General features: G+C 37.3%; 3 protein-coding genes across 5 annotated transcripts; all 3 read right to left on the bottom strand.

The window, feature by feature from the left end:
- Window positions 1-1,476: 1,476 nt before the first annotated feature.
- On the bottom strand, window positions 1,477-3,326 carry LOC127812167 (protein CURVATURE THYLAKOID 1B, chloroplastic). Its single transcript, XM_052352513.1, has 6 exons — window positions 2,783-3,326; window positions 2,581-2,684; window positions 2,378-2,464; window positions 2,182-2,244; window positions 1,883-1,920; window positions 1,477-1,795 (listed from the first exon to the last, which is right to left on the bottom strand). Exons 1-6 carry the CDS (start codon window positions 2,961-2,963, stop codon window positions 1,738-1,740), a joined length of 531 nt encoding a protein of 176 aa, XP_052208473.1. The 5' UTR covers window positions 2,964-3,326; the 3' UTR covers window positions 1,477-1,737.
- Window positions 3,327-5,404: 2,078 nt separating this feature from the next.
- Window positions 5,405-16,182, bottom strand: LOC127811532 (uncharacterized). Of its 2 annotated transcripts, none has more exons than XM_052351481.1 (8): window positions 13,690-16,182; window positions 12,525-12,657; window positions 12,325-12,413; window positions 9,770-10,008; window positions 9,055-9,141; window positions 8,335-8,434; window positions 7,613-7,823; window positions 5,405-7,513 (listed from the first exon to the last, which is right to left on the bottom strand). In XM_052351481.1, exons 1-8 carry the CDS (start codon window positions 15,802-15,804, stop codon window positions 6,285-6,287), a joined length of 4,203 nt encoding a protein of 1,400 aa, XP_052207441.1. In that variant the 5' UTR covers window positions 15,805-16,182; the 3' UTR covers window positions 5,405-6,284. The 2 variants fall into 2 exon arrangements, with proteins under 2 accessions (XP_052207441.1, XP_052207442.1); XM_052351482.1 differs by having other exon boundaries at window positions 5,405-7,426.
- A 4,221-nt stretch (window positions 16,183-20,403) lies between these two features.
- Window positions 20,404-24,113, bottom strand: LOC127811958 (probable serine/threonine-protein kinase WNK9). 2 transcript variants are annotated; one of them, XM_052352179.1, is made up of 7 exons: window positions 23,625-24,113; window positions 23,486-23,523; window positions 23,146-23,373; window positions 22,724-22,944; window positions 22,356-22,513; window positions 21,831-22,269; window positions 20,404-21,744 (listed from the first exon to the last, which is right to left on the bottom strand). In XM_052352179.1, the coding sequence occupies exons 1-7, from the start codon at window positions 23,697-23,699 to the stop codon at window positions 20,753-20,755; spliced, it is 2,151 nt and encodes a 716-aa protein (XP_052208139.1). In that variant the 5' UTR covers window positions 23,700-24,113; the 3' UTR covers window positions 20,404-20,752. The 2 variants fall into 2 exon arrangements, with proteins under 2 accessions (XP_052208139.1, XP_052208140.1); XM_052352180.1 differs by lacking the exon at window positions 23,486-23,523.
- Window positions 24,114-26,190: the final 2,077 nt, after the last annotated feature.

Genomic DNA, 26,190 nt, shown 5'->3' with positions numbered 1-26,190 from the left:
AATTGATCTGAGCAACCTAGCAGACGAGCAAAGCATCGATCATTGAGCAATCGACGATAAGAAGGAACTGAGCACTAAGCAACTGAGCAGGCAATCGCACGAAGCAACAACTCCATCGATGGTAGCACCGAACAACTAGCTAGCAGGAGAACGACGTCAATGACAAAAGGATGGTCAGAGACGAGAGGAATGATTCACTGATTTAGTGGAACTGGATTTGGACTTCATAGAAAAAGGATTTAGGGTTAGGGCATGCACGAGGATGAGTGATCAGGTGAGAAAGATAATCAAATATATTTGTTGGTTTGAGACGGAAGAAATTTCGTCTATAACCAACCTCTCACATTGAAAACGTATTTTTGAAAGTATATTTTATTATGAATGTTCTTCGAAACGTGTGAAATTATAGAAATTGCCCAGAAAATATTTTTGGTCATTTTTAATGTTTTCGAAAGGGTGAACGTCTCAAAAAAATAGAAATATCGTCTCCAAATCGTTTTTATAGCTTATGCCTTTAATAAGGTAAATGTCCAACTTAGCAACATATACATGTAGTAATTCATAGCTTACATTGTCACGAGTTTTCCAATGGTTTCCAATTACCTTATGCTCTCAATAAAGCAGTTGATCAACCATGCAGTATATACATGGATGGCAATGAGTTTGCCAATGAGTTCTCAATTATCTATTTGAATATTTAAATATTTATTAAAATAAATATATAAATAGATAAATAGACAACTCACCGTCATCCTTACAACACGTTACAATAACGATAAAAGAAATTATCGGGTCTTAGAAAGGATTTGGAGTCACTTCCATTACGGTAACGTTCAAATACACCCATATTCAAAGGTATTAGCTTTAACAATCACATGTTTGATACAAAAATATTATATATAGAATTTTGACATTTTATGTGACTGATTTTAGTGATCAATTAATCATCGATGAGTATCTAATTACAGAGATCAAATATTATAATGGTATATACAGCTACCACTGTAGTAAGCTTGTTGGTACAGGATGGCTTGAAATGGAATTTTTAATTAAAAATAACACCTATTAATTGTACATCTAGGTACAAAATATAGATGCACAACCCAATGCCATCTTCAAGTTGCATAATAAAAATATACATTTCCCTATTGGCACCGCATGATGAGATCATATCATATACTAATCATGTTGTTATATATATAAATTGTAAATATATAATAGGAGTGAAGACTATTCTTTTTATTTTTAAATTTACTAAAAATCACTTCTATCACGATCCATGTGTATAATAAAATATAATTAACTTGTAATATCACGTCAACATGATAACATGTATACAATTACATGGAATAATTTGGTGTATATATATGCATCTTACATATATATGAATTAAAGGCAACCAGAAGAGGAATGGACTGGTATGCATGAGCATGACTGTTGTAACAAAATTTAATTGTTCTCCACAATGGCAAAAGCTTGGATAATTAGCATGGTAAATTAATATATAGTAGATGACTGTAACCAAGGGGGAAATAGTATATATTATACAAAGCAATATATATATATATGTTCAACAAATAGTAGAGAGTAGGGGTTCAGTGTTGCTAGAGGATAATTCGAAGAAGAAGAAGAAGAAGAAGAAGAAGAAGAAGATCCATTATTAATGCTCTAACAGGCATGCTTCAGCATCTGAATGTTCATCTCATCTCAACAACATTCCCTGCAATTGTTGGCCTTTCAGCTGCTCCCGATTATGTCTTTGTACGTATCCTTAATTTTTTGTATCAAAGCTTCCCTACAGTTTCATCAACGCACGACAAAATAAGAAGACGACAATGAGAAAAAATCATTCTCAAGTGTGAAGAAATGGAGAGGGTGCTACCTCTCGGGCTTAAAGATCAGATTTTGATATACAAACCACTGCAAAAGGAACAAGAAACTCTATCAGCATGTATAAACCAACAGTGTAATTGGCTTCCGATAGTAGGACTCCGCTTATCTATATATATTAGAGTTATCGTTGATAGTTAACCAGTCATGTCATAGATAATTAAGTTGAAATCTCAATCTGTCTTGTTGTATGGCTCTGTTAACAAAGTCCAACTGACCAAATTAGTGTAATTGGTTTGATGTTAGGGTGGGAATAAGTAGGCAATTCAGTTTAAGCAGAAGCCAGCTTACTCCAGTGTATCCAATTCCAACAAGCTCAAGAAGACCGGGAACTAGAGGAAGCCTGTCGATTGCCTGTGATATAAGAGAGGTACCCAGAATCAATCTTTTTCTATCTAGTATCAATTCTACTAAAGGTGCACGCTTTTACTTAAGGTTGTAGGATAATAATGTTAAGATGAAGCATTTAGATAGATAGGTTCCTGACCAAGAGCATTCCAGTCGAGCCCCAAAGCGCCAAAACGCCAGCTGCAGCCAGAGAGGACACTGCATACTTATCTTCAACTTTATCCCACTGCTCAATCATCAAAATTAACAACCGTACTTGGGTCAAACTAAAATCAGAGGATACATAATGAGGAAATTGATGACAAAAAAGAAAAGGCGCAGGTTGTAAGGGATTAAGGTTACAGCTTCTTGGGCTGTCTTGACAATATCTGGCAGCTCTGTCCCAGCAACTTCCGCGGGTGCCTCTCCAGTCGCCATGGCAGCCACATTGCGGGCTATCTTTCTACCTGAAATTAAGTAGGAATACCAAGAGGATCAGTAATGGGAATGGAACCGCGAAAACATAATTATGAAAGAGTGTTGAAAGAGAGAGGCGAGTTCATACAATAATAAGCGGTGGTCTTGGGGGCGCGGGTCTGAGAGTGGACAGGAGGGGGAGGGAGGGTGGGGGAGAGGGTCACGCATTGCGAAGATGGGACGGCCGATTGGCGATGGGGAGGAGAAGCTTTGGTGTCAACCACGGCGGTGGAGGAGGAAAGTGGCCGGGCAGATGCGGTTGAGGCCATGACAAACAAGTACTTCTCAACCTCTACCCCCTTCCCTTACTTAATTGGCCTAGTTCCTGAAGCTAGCTGGCTCGCTGTTACTTCTCTTCCCCAGTGAGCAATGGATGAGAAAATGGTTGGTTGTGCTTATTGTGTGTCCTAGCTATAACAAGCTAGCTAATGTTTTCCTCTTTTCTGATCCCTTTATTGTTGTTGTTTTTTCTTGGTGGTGGATTGAATTGGTTTGATTTGTTTCGGTTTGGTTTCTCCTTGGAAGAAGTGAGGCCTATAGCCACTCATTCCTTGGTTCTCAACCCATCTGGATAGTGCTGACAACCCATCTGGATAGTGCTGACATGGCACCTGGATAGGCATTTTATGGTGTTCCATTGGCTAGCATGGATAGCTCCCAAATTAAAACTATGCCTTGTTGGTCGAAAATATTTTACTTACTTCTATTAATAAGTACAAAAACTATCCAACACAATGGAATCTGCACTCTTCCTCTTCCTCTTCCACCTCATAAACAAGTGTGTGTGTGTGTGTGCAAGTACAGTGCCCAACAATCACAAGAAATGAATAATATCTCATGATTGCAAGTCTCAAAATAAAGTTCAATCCATAAAAGAACATCTTCCCTTAATGAACAAGAAGAATAAGAATTAACATGAAGGAACAAAATGAAAACTGAAAATCCAAAATATTGCAAAACCTCTAAATGTGAAACAGGAATGTATTCATGTCAGAGAATTATCTGATTACAGAAATAAGAAACAAAGCAGTATCCTTGATTTTCATATTATTGACAGACAGAATGAGTAAATGACTTAAGAGTGAAAGAAGACGTACCATTTTGCTTCAAGTTTTCTCTTCTGCTCGCAAGATAATTACCAGAATGATGTAAGAACCGTATTTTTGTGATTAAACGCCATCTTGACAAGTGGTTTGCTTGATGAGAAGAAGAAGAAAGGGCGTAATTGCTCAAAGCAACATAAAAAAAGAAGAAAGAAAGCCCTAGCTGATGTCGTTCTCTTCCTCGCTCGTGAGCCGACAAATCCTCCATTCTTGCGAGATCTAAGCACCCAGCCCATGCTAGGTCGCTCTGAGCATACACTTGGTGAATATCTCCTTCCTTGGCGGTGATCTCCTTTGATCTCTCTCACTCTCTGTCTCCGTCGCTGGTGGCCGGCGATCAGTGCCGGCTTAAATAGATATGGCTGTTTTTTTGTTAGAAATTTTATTTATAATATATTTAGTATATAAAGCTTATATTAAAAGAGTCGCTCTACAGGGCCCGACAGATCTACAGAGCGGCTCACAGAAGAGGGCAAAAAAGACGATTTTGCCCCGTCCGCTTTGCAAATTTACAAAGCGGGCCGTTGCACCCCCCTCTCTGTGCGTCCGCCTGCCATGGCCGCTGCGCCTCACGGCTGTCGTCTCGCCTTACCTCGGTCACCTCTCAGCCATGGCCACCTCGCTCTCGTCGATAGTCAATGCAGCGATTGTCGACGAGGGCAAGGCGACGGAGACGGTCGTGAGGCGTGGCAACGAGGCGAGACAGCGGAGACGCACAGAACAGGGGGATCCATGGGAGGGGGAAGAAGAAAGTGGGGGCAAAATCAACTTTTTATCCCCTTTCAGTAAGCTTGTCGATAAAGTCGTCGGGTTTTCTAACATTTCTCATATTAAAATAGTTTCAACTCATATAGATTTTTTTTAATTTTAAAAGATTAGAAAATATATATTTAGTAATTAAAAAATATATGCTTAAGTCTTTACTAATTTAAAAAAAATATATATTCTTGCTGACTCTAGTCAGAGTTTTTACTAGGTACCAAGTATTGGAAAGCGAGAGATGACTTTTATATTAAGAGTAAGATAATTTATAATAATAAAAAAATTAATCTCACTAAAATATAATTAAATTATTTCATAAAAAAATAAAAATTATTTGATCTTGTTTTAGTGGGATTAACTAGGCGATGGCTTAGGTAATCCCAGCTCACATAAAATTTTGAATAAACTATTTTCATATCAGATAATAATATTTTTTATTAAGGTAAGGTTTCTTAAAATAAATAAGATAAAATTATATTAAAATAAAATTTAAAATATTTTTAAATTAAAATCTAAAATAATTAAAATTATTTATTAAAACTTTTAAAATACACTAAAAGACACGCTTCGATCTTTGGTAACTTCTCAAGTCCACCTTAGGCAGAGCTACACAAATTGTTGAGACTATAATAACTTCTTTTGCACCCGAGATTTAACAACCTTTTGGGTAATATACTTGGCGCACATAATTTACAAGCTATCGAGCACCTCCGGGAATCTTACCTAAGTGCGAGTTCCACATATATGGCAATGATCCTGTCATCACAAAGCAGCTAACTAGTAACTACAATCAAGCACACGAAGATACTGGGGAAGCTGCAAATGGTAAAGAGTGGGAATCCTCATTGGATGCATGGTTTAAATCTATTTCATTCACCATTAAGCTGTAAGTGCTGTGGCAGATACACAAAGTAAACTTGTAAAAAGTAAGGAGCAGAATAGGACTTAGAGATGATCCTCTATGCATTGTACAGGGACAAGAACAACTTATTCTTGTTGCAATAAGAAATCTGCAACTACAATGAGTTACAATGAATGGAGGAGGAAGTTACAGGACCTACGATGGAAGGACCTGTACAAGAATGCCCTGCTTGTGTTACCATATTACCATCATATCAATTGGTAACAACAATGCATTGAAACTCAAATCAAAATGATAACTCAAAATCTAAATATGTACACAAGAAAGCTAATTTGGAGTCTTTATCTACCAAACTAAGCATATATCATGAAAAGTTACCAGCCAACCTCCAGGTACACGTTGAGGCAGCCAATTTTATATTTGATTTTATGGTATCCAAAACCTACACCAATAAAGTGCAGCACAGATTCATTTTCTAACCTCTTCAAAACTTCTGAAAACAGAATCTTTGAGCATGATCTTGGACCATAACCCTGGATTTCATCGCTTGGCATTTTCCTCTGAATTATGACAGTTTACAAGTATCGTCCAATGTTGCAAGACATTCATCAATGGAAGGTGTCTACAGAAACATCAACACCCCGTATCAAGACCATGTCAGTTCAAAGTAGAGCCCCAGAATTTATTAACTTTGATGAGTGTTAAATATTTGTTTCATTGCATCAGATTGAACTTCTGAATCCATGTCTAGTTCAGTTTCCACGTCCACTGCACTGGAACCATGAAAAGTTGAAATCGCAGCCTCTTCTTGAATTTCCTCTATTGCATCCTCTGTAGAAGTTTCTTTAATTTCCTCAGATGCATCAGATGTCTTCTGAATCCATATGTAATTCAGCTTCCATCTCAAATGCACTATGATGATCCTGATCAGATTCAAAATGAACAGTTGTTCTGTTAGAACCTTGCAAAGTTGAAATTGCAATGCTTTCTTTAATGTCTTCTCTTGCATTTTCTGTGGCGGTTTCTTTAATTTCCTTAGTAGCGTTCTCTATAGCAGTTTCAACAGAAGAATTGCAAATGGGTCTAACAGGTGCATGCATGACATTTTCCTCATAAGCATCTTTACCCATGTCATCATCTGCAGCAGAACAAATGCTTCTCCCGACCACAGCAACTTCTTCATCAGAAGCAACTACTGGAGCTGCACACGAGTTGCTTTCCACCTCAATAGCACTCTGCTTATTCAAATCACGTATGGTACTCTTATCCAAACCCTTAACTGTAGAACCAGCAATAGGATCTTCATCTTCTTCACAGAAGTCTTCATTCTGAGCAGGAGAAGATACAAAAACTGGATTCTGGTTTTCGTTTATTCCTTCTGTAGCATATTCTGCAGAAGTCTCAACTAAAGTATCATCAATGGGCCCACCAAAAGAACCTTTCATCTTTACACAACGTGCATCATCATCATAACCCTCTGCAGAGCACTGGATATTGACAGCAGGCTCAGTGTTGGCTTCAGGAGCCTCTAAAACCACAGGCAACTTGCATTCCACGCCAAATGCACTTTGAGAACTCAAATCAGGGTTCTCTTGCCTTGTAGTCACACCAGTTTGATTCATAGTGGAAATAGGAAGAGGATTCTTGTCCATCTTGATCTCCTCAATAATATTTACAGTCAAAGTTTCACCTACTGAGTCAAAAACGGGTCCATGAACATCGTCCACAGTCTCTTCTGTGGAAGAACTTTTGACAGAAGGATCTGATACATTTTCCATCTCAAGACAGACCTGATCCTCATCAGAGGAAGAGGGACACTTTGAGTTGGCATAAGCTTCAGTTGACTTTTTTGCCGGTGTAGTTTTCTCCTTACTAAAGACTTTGAGTTTAGGTTCAGAAGGAACATCCAAAGAATAATTCAATCGTGTATTATCACTAGATGTGACTTGTGGACCAGAGTCTAAGGCAACAGATTTGTTAGCCATCCCATCATCATTGTGCAGACCTGCAACGTCACAATTATTGAAATCATGTGCAGCTGAAGAACCCACATCAGACTTTTTCAAGAAATTGGGCATAAGATGATCATCCTCTGTGATAGAATAGACTTTGCACCTTTAGTAAAGAAGATTAACTAATAAAAAATAAACACCCTTCAAGGAATGAAAACATAAATGCAATGAACACCAACCTGAGTTAGCAGATATTCCCTCATTGGTTTTATTTTCCACTAGTAGTTTCTGTAACATATCAATGCCGGGAAACACCAACATATTAATGGACCTCAGTTCCTGCTTGTATGACTCCTCAAGTGGATTGAAACCAAAAACTGTAGTCCATGTTTGCATGTGCTCAGCAATGGCAGGAATAATTAATTTCTCAACTTTGAGAGAGCAGAGTGCCTGAGAATAGGAATATAACAACAAAAATCATCAGCACAAAATCACTGAAGGGAAGAAAAATTATTCAAATACAAGTCAACCATTCCCCACGCTCAACATGTTCAAGAAACAGGAAAAGTTCTCAGGGTATGACTAGAAAACACGGCTAAGATTACACCAACTAACAGAGTTTCCAAATGTCGGCAACTTGAAACGTGCATGTGACTAGCAGAAAGTTACACATATTACCACCGGTGCTACATTCCACCAAGCAATGCCCTTTCCCCAAGGGTGTGGAAAAACAGAAGAAAGAGGAAGTTTGAAGAGGATAATGGAGGTCAACTTCATTAGCATAAAAGTGCTCACACAAAAGAGCATATTTGATAGCACAGGTGATGCCGGAGAGGGAAGTATAGCCGCACTGAGAGTGGCACAGACATCAAGTTGATGACTCTCTTTGAGGAAATTTCTGTATGGTGTGTCATACAACAGTGCAAGGATAACCAATAGAAAAATCTTAACATGGCATTACCGATTCAATGGCGTAAAAGAGCCGTCGGCACATCCCTTGCCGTCTATATATGTGCCTTGTCCCAATGAATGGCATCTCAGCTAGTTGGTTCCCATGGATCCTGTTCAGAAAATAAATAATATAATTCTTAAATTATTTGCAAATATTGGTGAGTGCAGCAAATAAAGCATAAATAACAAAATGTCTTCGGAGGGCCATAAAATCTGTCCTCAGAGAACCATTATACGTAAAAATTGCCAATTTGGATAGTCCAAAGAGAGAGAGAGAGAGAACAATTCAACCGAGATTTGCAAGAAAAATGATCAACGTCCTTTTCTGATAAACAAAAAAGATAACATTGTTTGGAGCATGCTCAAATGTGAAAAAAATAGATGAGTGAGGATACTTGTTTTCATTTTCCTTCCAGAACTGTAGTCCAAATTTAAAAAATCAATGCCCCCCCCCCCCCGGCGCGGCGGGAAAAAAAGCATAGAAAGAGTAAACTGGTTGCCAGGGAAAAAACATGGATGGTAACCTGGATCTCAAATATCCTCATATTGATGTATGACTCCTTCAGACTCAGGAAGTAGCTTACTCAGAAATGTGATTGCCAATACATGTTATCAGTAATTTAGTTTTCCCAAGACAGGAGTGTATCATATAGCATTTAATTTTTACTGTTGAAGACAGCCACATGAAATGGTTATTCACATATGCAGGACAAGCAACAAGGGCATATACCTGATGGATGCTGCAGAAACAATCTCATCACCCCTCTCCAAAATGGCAGTATAGAAGCCACTATAGTTCAGCCTACTGAAGTTTGATCTGCAAAAGAAATAAACAAATCATAGACTAGTCAAAGACAAGAACAATGACAACACAAGCCTTGAATCCCACTTGGTGGATTGGCCAAATGCAAATGGAAGAGAGAGAACTATTTTTCAGGTAAATAAGAAAAAAAAAGGTGTCAACTGTAAAGATCAAAAAGCAGGATAAAAGTGAAGACAATTCATGCTTAAAACATAATATCACGTCTCTAATCTAGAATAACCGGTAAACTAAAGCAAACAAATAACAGAGATGGAAAAGCCTCAACAAAATCATAGATATTAATCCTCAGAACAGCTGTTCAATTAACTGAACATTGTGGCCCAGCAGGTAGTAAGCTGCATGCACTGACTCTAAAATGGTTAGAATAAAAAAGAGGTTTTTTCCTTTATCCATATGCACAACATCCAGAAGTGATTAATAACAAATGCATGCCTCAACTGCTTCAAGGTTAAAAAAAAAAAATGCTTAGCAATGAATACCACATAACCAACAGCAAGGTTGCATGAATAATGGTGCAGTTTTTTTTTTTTTTTTTTTTTTTTGGGGGGGGGGGGGGGAAGCAATGTTGCATGTGGTGCATAAAATCTGAGTTTCCAATCATCTACACTTCTTGTCTGCTTACCCACAATTATAGAGAACATTATGGATCAAATTGATCCCACTCCTCCTGTCAACAATAGGCAAAAAACACTCATCCATAACAGAAAGGGCAACAGCTAGCTTAGAATTGGACTCCACTCTCTGTGGAAAACCACGGTTTGATGCATCTGTCTCCAGATCTGTTCGATGAATGAGAGACCAAGAGAATCCTCCTTCCAGTTCGTGCTTGATGCCAATAAGCTTCTGTAAATGGTCGAAGAGCTGCAGAAGTAGATGGATTCAAATTCAACTCAAGTCCTTATATGGAGATAGAACACAGGCAATAGGAGTAAAACAATATAAAATAGCAACCAAAAAGTTACCAAACAGATTCAGGAACTAAATCAACTCAATGAATTTTTTTTGAATTTGATTAAAAAAGTATACTTGTGTTTCCAGTATTATAACTTGTCTGATAATCAAGCCTGTTTGATATTTTTATAGCAACCTCAAGTGCAAAAGTGCTGGAAGAGTGACCTCGAGTTAAGACAAAGTTGCTACTTCACAAAATTATGCTATGATGATGCCACTAAATCACATGTACATGGATGACAACCCCATATCCTTTCCCTTAGTTGAAAGGTAGGGAAATTATTTTATCCATCAATCAACACCAGCTAAATAACGTCTTCACATTTGTGAAATATGATTTATTTGGAAGCATTTTAATTGCGTCTCACGCATCTTAATGTGAAATATGATTTATCTAGAAGCATCTTAATTGTGTCTCACGCATCAAAGTAAGATGCATGAGACACAATTAGGAAGGTTTGGTCATGGGAGAAGAAGATCAATAGAGGCATTTGTGAGGATGGTGGATGACTGGATGGAATGGAACAAGTCCTTAGCAAAATAGGTAGAGGAAGACCAAGAAAAATTTAGTGGAAGACTTGTGTATGATATGAATTCTAAGAGCCTTACAAAAGATAAGATCTAGGATAGAAATTATTGGCAAGCTAAAATTCATGCAATTTACCCACATCTTGGGATTAAGGCTTGATATGCCTTCTTGTTTTCAAAATAATGAAAATGAAAACTAGAAACTGATAGCAAAAAGCCAGCTAAACAGGGGGTTGCACATTTGGCATCCTAAAAAGCTCTAGGGTTTTCTTATTATATGTTAGATGATGTAACAACTATGTCCAATGGAGCACATGAAGTAAAATAATAGAAATTTCAATGTGTTTAAATTCCAATCCCCTTCCTCTGCTAATCCGTACACCAAATAGTTTTAACTATAACCATATGCTAGAATTGCAACTTACAAATTATGCTACTTATCCACAACATAATTTCCATTATAATCTTAAATAGTAAATGACAAAGTCAATTAAATTTTTTAACAGTAAAAAAATACCTACTTCCCACTATTTTTGCCCTCTCTTTATTTCAATCCTAAATGACAATTCTTTATAATGAATAGAATTATATTTAATAAATATATTTATGCAACAATGATGCTAATAGGCCTCTACTCTAGGATGGATAGAATTATTTAACGGCTAAGGTTCCCTTGTCAATTATTGAAAATACTGCTAAAAAATATATTTTTATATAAATAGAATGGATAGAATTATTTAACGGATATCTACAGATATCTGTTATCCAATGGAGATGGGAATTAACTACATTACTCCATAGGTAATGGTATGGTACACGTATAGGAAGCAAGATGCAGGGACGAGGACAGGGAAGGGGTTACCAGTCAATTGTCGTTCCTATTTAAGTATATACTATATAGGGAAAAGGAGATTTCCATCCCCTATGTGTGTGAGGAGCTCTCCATTTTTCTTCACTATTAAATATTTTCTTCTTCAAACGTCACTAAGAATTAGAAGATCCAAGTGTCCAGTTTGGTTACATCATCAGACTAGTGGACATTGGGAAACGCGCAAAACTATAAAGTTAGTGTACATTGGATTAGGTACAACAAACATTTGATGACCTTTTCCAGTTAAGGAACAAATTCCAGTAGGACCATCACAAAAATGACCAACTCAGATTTCACCATCTGCAAAGAAGACACCCAATTTAATACAATGTACTGCAGGGCTGGTCACACCAGAGATAAAACAGCTACAGCCATGATACTGGATTTTCCTCATCCAAGTTGCGTATGGGTTATTGAATATTTTGCCATCTTTCGACAGACAGAAACTTGGAGTAGAAAGAAAGCGTTCAAAAGGTAAGAATATTGAAAGGCACTGTTGATTTCTGATTTACCATGATTCTGATTGGATAGACATAAGAGCAACAAGTAGAATAAATTTTGCAAGAAAGAAGCTCATGTTCAGACACTTTTCTTCATCACACTTAAGCTCCTACAATTAATCACTTAGTTCCTTACAAATGGATGTAAAAGGAATCATGTTAGCAACCTGTGGAATCATTTAATGTCTATATCCTCAAGCTACTGCAAAAGAAAAAAGTACAGATATTGGTACCAAAATCCTGATTTTTGGATCTCATCAAGTGCAATGAGGCTATATTAGTTGATACAACATTTAACACTTTATGAATAGGACATAGTGCGATTACCACTTGGCACTTCCGCCCACAAAAAGAAGTGGAATCAGGATCTGAGTCAGCAGGTAAAGCATCCATGCCCCTACTGCAGGATTCATGATCTACAAAAAGACAAAAGTTCAGCTTCAGGAGAATTTTGACGTTTTAGAAAGCATGCAAAAGGAACCATCAGAGACAACTAAAAGCTAGTTAAGGGGGAGCAAGATAACTACATTTTTTGTCACACAAGTTGCATGTGAAAAGTGTATTGACCATTGTACAGTTTCTCTGAGCACTATTCCCACCAGCAATCCGACAAAATTTGCATGTGCAGTTTGGGCAGTGCCAATCACCAGGTGGAAGCATCTGAAACAAGCGCAAAGATGTTAAATACCAAATCATAACAAAGGAAGAAATCATAAAGATCTACAAGTCATAACAAAATAAGAAATCATAAAAGATCTAATCATACATGCAGACAAAGAAACAAAGTACAATATGACAGCAAGCTTGTTGCCAGCAACTTTTTTTTTTTGTTTTTGGGAAAAAAACATCTCAACAATTAAATTGTAATGCCAAAAATTGCCCCCGGATACTCTTTCCAGATAAGCCACAAAGCCAGCAAAAATTGAAAATCAACTGAGCAGTATAGGTCAAGTGTCCAACCATGTAATGAAGGCTATTACGTTAAGTGCAACATCCTAATTTAAAACTCAAAGAGTGTTGGTATCAATCAAGAAAACAGTTATAATTTGAATTTCCTTCCGTTTCTTTAGAAGCATGCACATCTGTGAAAACAAGTGATTAACCTCGACCTGTTTCAACGAACAAATAGGATATAAATTCTTCAAAAACTCCTAAGATTCTGCTTATCAGTTGAACATGATCTGCGCATCTGCCCTCAGGAGCCCAGTTATAAGCAAGACCACAATTTAAAGTGAACAATTAAAAGCTAATACAGCATTTTTACAGAAATAACAACCAATCTTTCACTTCTAAATCAACTTCTTTCTTGCTCACTGATATTTTAATCAATACAAATGGTAATTTTCTCTACTTCAGGAAGTTCTTCCTAACTCTCAAATGTTTCATGTGATCTTGTTATTCATAATATACATATATATCTCTACATATATAAAATAAAAATTCGAGTATAATGCATAACAATAATTCTACCACCAAATTGCATAAAATTACTCTACAAGCAGTAGAATACAACAACAGATATGCATGGTAACAAATTTACATGTATAGGAAAACATCACAAGAAGATCCAATGACCCACAATCACAAGATTATAAGAACAGAACCTTACAAATGATTGACTCAACAGTAGCATATATGGCTAATACAAAAGAAAAGAGGTGTGACATTTACACTGTGAGGAAGTTTATATACCTGTATATCCAAGCAACTCAGATGAAAAGTTGAAGGGCAACCGTCACAACAAATCAGATCCCCACCATCGCCACATAGGCCACAAGTATCATCATTAGGATCATCGCCATCAACGTTGACAATGTGAAAACCACAACGCACAAACTCCTCTTGTCTATTCCATGCATCCATTTGACATTGCAAAAGGGAAATCCCAGACTCCAAAAATATATTTTGGAATGGCTGACGCAGTTTGCTACCAGCATGAATCTCAAACTTGGAAACAGTGAGGATTTTGCTACAGCAACCACAATGTATACCATCTCTTGTAATCCAACCCTCTAGCATCACCCGTGTCCGTCTACGGTTCATGTACTGCACTTTTTCACTTAAATGAACCATTCCAGAGTCAATCAGCCATGAAAGCACAGTTCTTTTTCCACTATATGGAACATAACCATCACTTTCTGAATCTAATCCCTTGTCAGTATTGCGAACCAACAATGTACATCTGCCAATTTTTCGAGTTTTTCTTCCCTGAATCATGCGAGAATTCGTGGTGGTCAATGATTTTTCAGCCCTCTCTTTATTGGATGATCCCTTATGCAAGTTGCCAGTTGAATCATCTCCACTGGCATAAGTTGTTTCATGTGATCTCCCTTTTGATGGCCTGCTGTTCTTCATGAAGAAACTCAGTTTCTTGTTGTCCTTACCACCGTCTGTGTCCTCTGCAGACTCTTTGCTGGAACGCTCTTTAACTTTCTTACTCCTACCATGATCTCTTTGCTTCTTCTTCATTTCCTTCTCAATCTTCTTCCGTGTTTGCCTGGTCAACTTACTAAGCATCTCCTCTGGTAATGGAGCAAATTGGGAAGAGTCTCCACTAGGTTTTGCATCAGCATCATCTTCTTCCAACTGCTTTTGAAGTGCATCATAAGCCTTAATAATGGACCAATATGCTGTTCCTGAGGGATTAATGTACACTGCATCTAAGTAGTCTCTGTTCCTTCTAGGCCTATAGTCAATTGTCCATCCGGCACTAACAAGCATATGTCTTATCTTCTCACGCAATAGTTGTTTTTCCGTGCCACTACCACGCTTAACTTTTACTTCATTCTCTCTGGCAGGTGTCATCTTTACAGCTGATAAAGCTTTCCCTTCCCTTTTTACCCTTTTAGGAGAGTTACTAGCTTGAGCACTTCTTGGCCCCGGCCTCAACGATGTATTACTGTTCTCTGTTTCTGAGTCACCAGCATTACCACTTTTAGACGATGGTCTTGGCAGTTTTGGCTCCTTTTTCTCAGCCTTAACAAATGAACTTGGTTTCTCAGGGCGTTTCGAGTCCGGGTAAAACAAAGGACCAGTAGATAAAGTCTTCTTGACAGCGTTTTCAGACTTAGAACCCTTTCTATCCTCAAGTCCCAACTGGTGACCATAGAATTTGGGGGGGACATCCATCTTATTTTTGTTCACCATCACCTTTAAAACGCCATTTTTCCCCTGTAACCTGATTGGCTTGTCAGAAGGCACATGAAACTTGTGTCTCAAAGACGTAAGGGGTAAACCATATTCCTCATCGCCTATCTCAAACCTGCCATTAACAGCACAGTTGAATTTCCTCCCGCCAGAGCCAGACGAATTATTTGTACCATCAAAATAAGAGTTCTTTCTCTTCTCAGCCATGCCATGTCGGCTAGACCCAGTCTCAAATTCCCTTTCCCTGCCACTCTGCCCAGTGAGCTTTAACCTATCGTGCAAATAATCCCTCCTCACCCTCTTTCCATCGACTCCTTCGCGCTCATCAAACTCAAACACATCTAAGCTTCTCTTCCTGTCAATCTCCACATCACCATTCCGACTGGGTCTGCTATCTTCCAAAATGCCCTTACCATACACAACTGAACCATTACGAAATTCATCCCTTCCAGGAACAACCTTCCTTGGAAGCGGCTCGGACGACTCCTCACTCGACCCCGAATCACTGACAACCAAACGCGGCCTCTTCCTCTCCTTGCTCGACTCAAAAGCCTTCCTCGGCCGGGAAGCCCCAACCCCACCAACCCCGTCCGCTCTCTTCTTTATGATCAAACAACCCGAAGAACTCTTCTTCTTCACGAAATTCACCCCCTCCTCCATCTCATGAAAACACCCCCCCCCCCCCCCCTCAAAAAATTCAATCAAATTACCGCGAAATTCACACCCAAACTGAACATCAAAAAACCATTACCCTATATTCCCAGACAAACATTACAGATCTGAACCGGAATTAACAAAAGCCCTAATTTTTCAACAGAAAACAAAAACAGAACCTGTCCAAGCGTTGCAACACCGAACCCTTCCCTCGCCGCCAAAAACGCTCCGCGATCCGTCCACCCTCCGAATCCAAGACCCAACTTTCCGGCCAAAGAATCCAATCACAGGTCGGCGAGAAAGTATAGTCAGAGAGAGAGAGAGAGAATTGGGGTGGGGGGGGGTTTGGATCGCAATGGTCCTCTGTTACGTCTGTGATGTGGCCGTCTGTAGATTTATCTGAGCTGGCCTGCGTTTTATATCTCGCTTCGCTTCGCTTCTTTAGTTCCAATTTCCAAATTAGTATTTGGTTTATTATTTTATTTTTTTTGTACTCATCTACATACATAGATATATATATATATATAATTCTCCATAATTTGGTTTTGTTAATTTTCCCTCCAAATTCTTCTGTGGTGACTATAGGACGCATGGGGATCGCCGATGGGGCCAATCCATGGAATGGAATCAGATATAAGCCTTAGGCTAAAAATGATTAATATAAATTTCAAAGATTTAACAAATTAACAATCACATCATTTTTTTATTACTATTAGTCACTGCTTTTATAAAATGCCAAAAATCACGAGGCCAGCCCAAACTGTTTGGCTTTCAGACAAGACAATTAGGGAGGGATGTACGTGTCAAGATTGGACTCCCAGCGAGCTTCCTTCTATTTGAATTTGCCTAATTTATTATAGCTGTGTTCTGATTCAATTTCTTCCTTCATCTCCCAAATTATGTAAATAGTAGCAGTGTGTAAAGTTTTGTTTGAATTGAAATAATCAAATCGGACTAATTAAAATTATCACTTTGGTTTAATTTTTGCTAAGGATCTGATCGATTTTATTTTCGTGTTGAAAAAAATCAAAATAATCGAACTAACCTAAATTGGGTAATGAAGTCATTTTTTACTTTTATTGAAGAAGAAAATAAGAAAAATAGAATAATTGAACTGATCATTTCATTTTCGACAATTTCTCTGCAATTATGAGACTATAATTCCCAATTTGAGTTTCTCTTCATCATCTTCGACTGATCCCAACCTTTTCTTTTTGCTCTGACCAACGACTTGCGAGTCGCAAATAGAAAAATTGAACCGATTCTTCTACCTTCAACCCTTCATAATTGCAAGACTGCAAACCTCAATTTGAGTCTCTTTTCATCGTCTTTGATCAATCTCAATCCTTCTCTTTGCTCTTATTAACAACCAATAAATTGTGACTTATCCATCATTTTCCTTTTTTGACTGACGACCGCGAGTCACAATTTACCTATTCTTTTCCCTTTCCTCTTTGTCTCGATCAGCAACCCATGACCATCCCTAATCACATAAGTGAGTTTGTTCGGTTTTTTTTCAATTTTTTCGCTCAGTTTGGTACTTTTATATTTGTTCAATTTTTTTAGATTTTCAGTTTGTTCGATTTTTTTGTTTGTTTGATCAATTTTGGTTTGATTTTTTACACAACTTCAATCTATTTGATTTCAACATTACCAAACTAACTAAATGTTCACCCCTAGTAAATAGTATTCACAATTTATTTATTAATTTTTTGTTTAGAGCTTAGTTATTGTTGGTTCATATTATATATTATTGTATAATAATATACATATATCCTTCTTAATTGGACAAAAAACAAAATTTGAATAGAATGTAAATAAGGTGACTCACAAAGATAATGAGTTTTTTCATGGACATAAACAAGGCGAGTCGACTTATGCCTAAGCCCAACTCATTTATTTTCTAAAACGAACTTCAAAAATATATTTATTTTTATTCAATTAAGTACTTAATAAATATAAACAAGACATATCTAAATTTATTTACCAACTATTCATCAAGCCTATTAAAGGGGAAAAACATAAATATCTAACTTGGCAACCAAAATTTAATGAATTTTGTGCATTTTTATCAATATTGTATAATTGCTTTACATTTTAAAAACTCACGCCAGGGATTAGCCTAAAAAAATGATATATATATATATATCTGATTCTATAAATTGGCCTGGGTTTAGGGGTACCATCTGATCCTATAAACTGGTGAAGAAATTTATTTTGATACTAGAATATTAAATTAAAAAATAATAATGTTATTTAAATATTAATTTTTATAGAAAATTAGTGATAAAAACTATACCATCCTTTTATATTTCATTATTCTTTTTGTAATATAAAAGACCTTGTTGCTCAGTTAAATGAAATGGATCAAGTAACTATCTTGAAAGGGTAAAGTAAATTTTGTGATCTAATTTACCCTATGTATCATAATAAAAAACTGATCCAATAAAACCCCAAAAACCCAAAACTAATTAAGGAGTTAAAAATATAAAATTGCCAATAAATTGGAAAACCACTTGAAAGATTGAATACTGACTGGATCACCAAGACGACCTTATAGTCTCCTGGAGATCGGGACATCGACTGAATGTTGTCGCAGGCCCCTACTCGGGGCTAGTGTTGTAATTTTTCCCTTATTTAGGGAGGTCTCGTATAAAACACAAATAAGATAATTTTGACATCCTAAAATTCATCTGAAGATTCTGTAAAAAGAATAAACATTATTCATAAAAATCATTATCCTAGTAGAATTCGAAATATTTGAATGAACATTATCTATAAAAATCATTCATTTAGTGGAACTTGAAAAATTTCACATTCATCTATAAATATAAAAGTCCTAACTCTAAAAAAGGTATCTATATGATACTAATTTTAATACGACCTTCAAATTTTCAGTGTCTTTATTGTCTGACTTAAATATCGAAGTGTTTGCATAAAAAATTTCATCTATCCTCTGATTATTCTATTTCTTGTAGATTTCAAATAACTTGATGACGATATTTTCAGTTAATAAATTTATTATTGTGTTCAAGCAATAACACCCTCTATTTGTGTTAATTAACCCACAATGAGAGGGTGAATTTTCTAATGAACTTTTTTAATTTATTTCATTAAACCCAAGGTATTATCTTAATATAAATTTATTTTATTTTATCAACTCTTTTCGTAGCTTGTCCAATTTGATAGACGGTCCAACATGTACTTGCAAGGCTCAAGTATTGTGAAAATTAAATGGGCGGGCCCGAACTTACTAATTTCTTATTGGGCCATCACTAAAATGAGAAATGAAAAATTGGAAGCAACTGTACATCTCAAACTAGGTCTAATGAAGATTTTGCAGAAACTTCAAACTGATCACAACAGCATAGAATAAGTTAGTTAGGCCCCTTTGATTTTATTTTAAAAATGAAATCAAAATGACTTCTTTGAATTAAAAAAAAAAAAAAAAACCCAAAATGAGATTTTTACGTTTATATATTTATTTCCATTCAACCCACTAATTATCCCTTCGCCAATCTAACTTGGAAAACTAATTCCCTCTTTATATAACAAATGGTATGGGCAATTTTAAACTCTACAATCTTACACTTATAATGAAACATTGATAATGATGATCACTCTGAGTTTTCTTCAAAAACTCTTACATTTGAGTTATCCCTTTAGATTAACTCAAGGGTGAGCAGAGTAATACTCAGTGACTAAGAGATGATTCAATTCCTAAAGTCACAAGGAAACTAGGATTGTCAGTTGTAGGTGGGGATGATGTATCAGTGTGCAGAGAGCAAGCAATGGTTCAAAAAGCAAGAAAGAATTGATGGAAGGTTCAAGGGAAGAGAGGGAGGCGGCCTTTCGGCCATCTGCGTGGAAAGGGAGAGCAATTAAGCAGCGTGCATACGTGTTAGGCCACTTTTGTATGAGCTGAGAAGTTCCATTTCATCACGGAATTTACTACTTTATCTCTGAGCTGAGAATTTGACTGCTTTTACTTCATTTTATCTGTCTGTTTGTATGTAAATCTTACCAGTTAATGTTAAGTATGGTTCTCACATTATTTCATACTTAACATTCAGATATTATCTCACCTACAGCTTTTTATAATGTCTGTAACTCTCGCCCCCAAATATCTCTGTCGAGTAATATATCTTCTTTCCTCAATATGTTCTAAGCCAAGTGTTGCATAAACCAATTAAATCCGACAGGGGCGGATCCAGGCGGGATGGGCTGTGCTGGGCAAAATTGAAGGTGGGCTGGACTAAATTAAGATTAGACTACTACTAAAAATATTAACAAATTTACATTACAAAAATAAATTTTCTTATGAGCAGCTCACTAGTGTATCCACCCCTCAATCCGAGTAATATACTCTGTATTTTCTATGATATGTATGCTTGATTCTCAGTCAAATGTACAACTTTGTAGTGATTTGATTATTTATCCTGAGTTCAGAAAACAAGCAACTCTCAAGAAAATAACTTTATTGATAATCTCTATGGCGAATGGATCCATGCACTCCAACCTGTACAAATGAATACATGTGAGGTCAAATCAAAATTGCCCACCCTAATTGTGGGAGTAGAGATGAGGGGATTCAGAAAACAAGCAACTCTCAAGAAAATAACTTTATTGATAATCTCTATGGCGAATGGATCCATGCACTCCAACCTGTACAAATGAATACATGTGAGGTCAAATCAAAATTGCCCACCCTAATTGTGGGAGTAGAGATGAGGGGATTCAGAGAACTCATTTGTACTATATAGTGTTAGGGGGAGCAATGCAGATACATACATACATATATTTTGCCTCACTAAAAAGGCTATTTTCACCGGACTTTTGAGACTCTACAAGCTGTAAACACTGCACATATATTATATATGAGAGCTTCTACAAGTAATATATAACCATGATCTTCTTCCCATCAAATGCAGAGAGGCAGCTTGCCAGTCAAATCCTAGAAATGTACAGCATCAACAGGAAGAGATGCTGCCCTGTGAAGTGAGCTTGGAAGCAAGGCTCCTGCGTAGAAACCCTTGGCAGTTGCCATTTGCTCCGGGCCAGAAGCAGCCCCAAAATCAGGACTCTTTTGGTGTGAACATTTATTGTCGTCACCGGTGGGAAAATATGAAGTGAAATGCTTCCCGGAAGCAAAAGATATCGGCAAATCTCTGCTGCTCGATTCGTCTAGAGGGGTTGAAACCGATGACATGTCATTATTGTGTTGTCCTTTGCATGAATTGAGAGTTAAGCTCGAAGATTTTGTTGCAACTCCAAATTGGGGGTCTCTAGGCTCTCTCAGCTGTATTTGGTACTTTGCCTTGAGCCACCTCAGTTCTTTCCTTATCTCATTCTCATAATCCTCCTCAAAAGCATGAGCTACTTCATGATTTGAGGGGAGAGACCTGTTCAACTCATTCGATTTACTAGTCTTGTTCATGCTAACTTGCTTGTCCTCCTTTAAGTCAGACTGCTCATCGTGCTCGCTGTCAGAGTCGATATCCCCTGACCCTTCTGAGCTTATTTCAGGTCCTTCATGTTGAGCCCACATGTCAGCGTACTGTATGCCATCAGATTGGCTTGATGCTGCCGGCGCACCTTCTGTAACACACTCTTCTGAACCATCAACCTGGTATGTTATCTCCTCAAAGCGGCCATGCACAGCCGTGCATCCATTTTGAGAACAATGAAGAACTTGCAGGTTCTTCGTGTCAGCGCCATTACAAGCACAATTGTGACAATAGCTCATACCTGTTCCACCAGGAGTTTCTTCTATGCCTAGTCCCCTCTTCCACTCTGGCACCAATGAAGCTATCTCCCTGTCGATCATATCTGCTATCTTGGTCACATCCTGGTCAGTGATATCCAGCTCGGCTACCATTTCAGTCGCGACACTTAATGCCGTGTCAGTTTCAATGTCAAAATGGAAGTAGATGTTTCGAACAGGTCCTGCAACAAGAACAGTGTGTGTTGGTTTCATGCAATACTAATGATTATTTCAGTGCTGAGAGACAGAGAGAGTAATTCCATCAGACCTTCTTTATCCGCAATCCTGAGCCTCAGGAAGACGCCGTCATCTTCTCTCTTCCCCTTGGTGGTAATTTCAACATTTTCCTTCTTTTTATCCTCTACTAGACTCGTGAAGAGATCCATTTCATTTGGTTCAAACTCAACTTGGCAGTAATCCAGATTATTTTGAGGTTCATAACCAGGATAATTCGAGCAAGTATTGATCAATGAGTAGTTGCTATGATGATTTACTAAGAGAGGCTGTCTTAAAAGAGAGCCTACTTCATTGAAATCTCTGCAATAGTCTATTGGCCTCAAATCAGTTCCAAAATTGTCAATTTGTAGAAATGGATCCTTCAGAAGCTCCTCAGCCGAGAGCCTGCAAGACAGCGATGCTAAGCATTTCTCAACAAATTCTCGTACTTCAGGATCCCTAACTTTGTACAAGGCATCCGGTTTTCTCCCCTATGGAAAAATGATGTAAAGGTAATGAATAAGTGGCAAGACAGCTGAACACAAAAAGGTAAAATTAAGAGTTTTTAGGTTCCTACAGAGACAACTTTCTTGTAGATCTGAGCAGGGTGGGTGCATTCACTATAAGGATACTCAAAAGTGATCATTTCCAGTATGCACATCCCAAATGAGTATATGTCGACTAATTCATTGTATTCCTCTGCATAAACCTCCGGTGCCATGAACTCTGGTGTCCCTGAGATCAAACAACCGATACCCAAAACATAAACACTCAACTCAGCAAAACATTCCACAGTCCATTCAAAAGGAATCACCACAAGGCAATCTAAAATCCCTATGCATACACAAAATTTGTAAGCAAATTCGTAACTTTAATAGCTATGCTATGATGATCAGTTGATCATTCCATGAAGAGTATTTGGAATGTGGAGTGGTTCCAACTCACCGACACAGCGAGCAGCGTGTGATTTACGGAGGATTGCAGCGAGGCCGAGGTCCCCAATCTTGACTTCCCCTTGGTTCCCATTGATAAAAATGTTGTCACACTTCAAATCTCTGTGGATTACAGGGGGGTTGTGGCTATGCAGATACAGAAGACCATTCAAGATCTGCCGACACCAGTGCTTTACTGCTCTAATGTTAACTCTCTTGTGTTTTAGCCTATACCTAGCCAAATAATTGAAAATGAGAATTGCCCAAATCAGAACATCACAAATTGCAAATACCCAGATTATCAAAATCATAGAAGTTGAAGAATTAGAATACAAATATATGGAAATGGGAAATACCCAAGTCAGGACGTCAAAAAATTTCAAAAACCCGGATCATCAAAACTATGGAACTTGAAGAGTTAGAAGATTTTCTTACTGTCTGAGAGTGCCAGAGGTGAACATCTCGGTGACAAAATTGATGTTCCTATTTGCAGTATCTACCCAGGAAGTGTAGAACTTCATGATGTTGTTGTGTTTCAAGGTCTTGAGCAAATGAATTTCACAGTACAATCTCTCTAGATCTTCAGGCCTTTGCAGGAAATCATGAAGCTTCACCTGATTCCAGGCTACTTCAATCCCGTCGTACTCATCAAACGCTCTATAACTGCACAGATAGAGAAGGGAAACTACCACTATAACAGAGAAAAGATGAAAGTGCAGGAAAAGCTCATATTCTGCAGAAATTTTTAAAGGGTATTCAGCAAAGAGGGCCATACACTGTCTTTGAAGCTCCTTTGCCAAGAATTTCATTATACTACAAAAGAGAAAAACCCACAAAAAAAAAAAAAAAACATGAAAACCTAAATGAAATGAATTGGGCAAAGAAAGGGGGAAAGAGAACAAGGAATAGAATACCCTTCCATATCTTCCAGTAGGATCAACTTCAACAAACTCAGAGTAACCTGTTTCTTGGCAAGAAACACTATTCATTCCTTGTTTCTACTAATGGTTGGATACTTTTTCCTTGAATTTCCTCACTTTGGAATGCTTCTTGAGAGAGAGAGAGAGAGAGAGAGAGAGAGAGAGAGTATTATGGGTTCATGAAAATCAATCAATTAAGAGAAGAAATGGAGTGAATGTGTGATGTGGTTAAAAAGCTGTTGGCCAGGAGGAGAGGCCTTGGAGAGTCCATCAAAAAGGACAAGGTTTTCCCCAACAACTCAGAGACAACAAGGCAGCAGATTTCTCTGGGCTTTGGACAAGCCTACCCTCCACAGACAAATCAGGACAAAACATCTTTCTCTTTCCTCTTTTTCTACGTCTCCCTCTCTCTTCACGAGCTGTGAGACTCTCTTCTTCTCTTCTCGATCCCCCTTTCTTTTTCCCCTCTTCCTGAACTGAAACAAGCCAGCAAAGCAGGCAGCCACAGCTTGGCATGAGCCTACCTGGCCTCTCTGATTGGACAAATTGTGGGGGTGTGGACCAGGTTTTTAGCAGGATTTTTCCCCATTTTTTTACTAAAAAATCAGGGTTCTTGCTTTTCAGGGAACTTGTTTTTTTAAACAGTGAAGATATTATAGAAAAATTAAAAAGAAAAAGAGATCAAAGTTTTGATTTTTTGCAAGCTCTATCCAAAAGATTTATTGGGTGAATCTCTTGACTGATTATCTTCCCATAAATGCTCAGTGAAAATCTTGGATGCTTAGTACCTAGACTGATTATTGTAGTTACAGTCTCCAAAATCCTAATTTATCTTAAAGCATTTTCAACACTATTGAATTATTTGGAGATTGGAGATAGCAATAAATCTTGCAGTTAATTTGTGTTTCCTTGACTTAAGTGCATGTACTTTCTTGTGAAATATATTTTCTATTTTCAGACAGCTTCAGAAAATATAATTTCTTTCTGTCACATCTGTTCTCAAATTTGTCACTACAAATTTTTTTTTTTTTTTTTGACATGGCTCTCCACATAATATGTGGGTAAATTTTTTAACTAGCTTGAAATTACTATTCCCCTGTTGTGTGTGTATCCATAAGCTCACTTAAAAGGGCTTCCAAATTGCCCTACAGCACGACCAGGGGCAGATGAACTCTGCATGGAGAATAAGTAGACTATTCTTAATAGGGAAGATGACCCCTATCTGCTAAGCAATACTCAATTGCTATGTCCCCTCCATCATCAACAACCCTAAATTTTCAATTTATTTTTTTAATTTCAATCTATGACTATGCTTACTTTTTTTAAAAAAAAATTACTAATGAAAATTAAAATCATTAGTCGCATATAAATAGTCCATAAATCATACAACATTATGACATATATTATTTTTCTAGTAAGTAAAACATTAGAAGTAATGGTTACATATTTTTTAATTATGTATTAATTATACTCATTAAATGCTCACAATATCCATAAATCACGTTCATTAAGTATATGCAAAATTATGCATAAACTTCGTCAAGAAAGACTTGAAACTTGTCCCCAAGGCATAGATCACTTGATAAGAATGAGTGTTATGTTAATGTCAATTTGATAGGATGCAAGTTTAAAATTTTTTTTTATGTAATGAGACAAAGTCTTACGCCTGTAATTTATCTCCTCTGCTTAATTGAGGGTACAAACACGAGGCGTAGCGTAACGACGGCCGGCCATCTCAAAATTCGAAGCTTAATTAATTATAAATAAGATAATATACATTATAATTCACCATTGAAAAGTGGGAAACAGATCAATGAAAAGGGGAAAGCCATTTCTACTGTCTCAACTCAAATGTCTCAACTCAACTCTAATTATTTAATTAATGCCCTCACCAACCCTAAGAAGTTTCCCAGATGGTGAAATGACCATCCGACCCCAACCCTCTCAAGCTCTCTGACTGAGCTTATCAATGGTGGCATTGGCATGAAGCATGCATGTCTCCCCATCCTTATAAAAAGCGTATCAGTAGTATCGACTTCAATGTTAATCCTTTACTAACTCCCATATCCTCCTCACTGACCACTAAAATCTTTGTTAGATTAATATACCCTAATCCACTCCTTATAAGCCTTTTAAATTTTAAAACCAGTCTACTTCAGAAAAGACCATGCTTATCCCCAGTGCAAATCCAGTGGTTTTCTTGTTCAATCATTGAACATTTTTAATTCTGACTAGTAACCCACTTCAAAATTGTGATTTTTTTAAATGTTAGACAATTCGACGGGCGTTTGTCTTATTAAAAGTGTTGGTCTTCACACGTGTTTGGAATATTAAGTATATTTAAGAATAATGTTGCAATTTTATTATACACATAAGCAAAAAAGTAGGGATGGGTGTGTCCAATTCTTCCATCAAGCTCATCAATGCCAAGGGGATATATATATATATATATGTAGCCTTTTTCTAAAATGAATTGGATGCCATTAGACCAAAGTTGCACATGTGAGGGTCCATGCCAACCTCAACTTCATTAGGTGCACCTAACTTCGATTGGCACCAA

Source organism: Diospyros lotus, chromosome 10 (genome assembly GCF_014633365.1).
Source record: "Diospyros lotus cultivar Yz01 chromosome 10, ASM1463336v1, whole genome shotgun sequence".
NCBI lineage: Eukaryota > Viridiplantae > Streptophyta > Magnoliopsida > Ericales > Ebenaceae > Diospyros > Diospyros lotus.
This window is presented reverse-complemented; position numbering and strand designations above follow the sequence as displayed.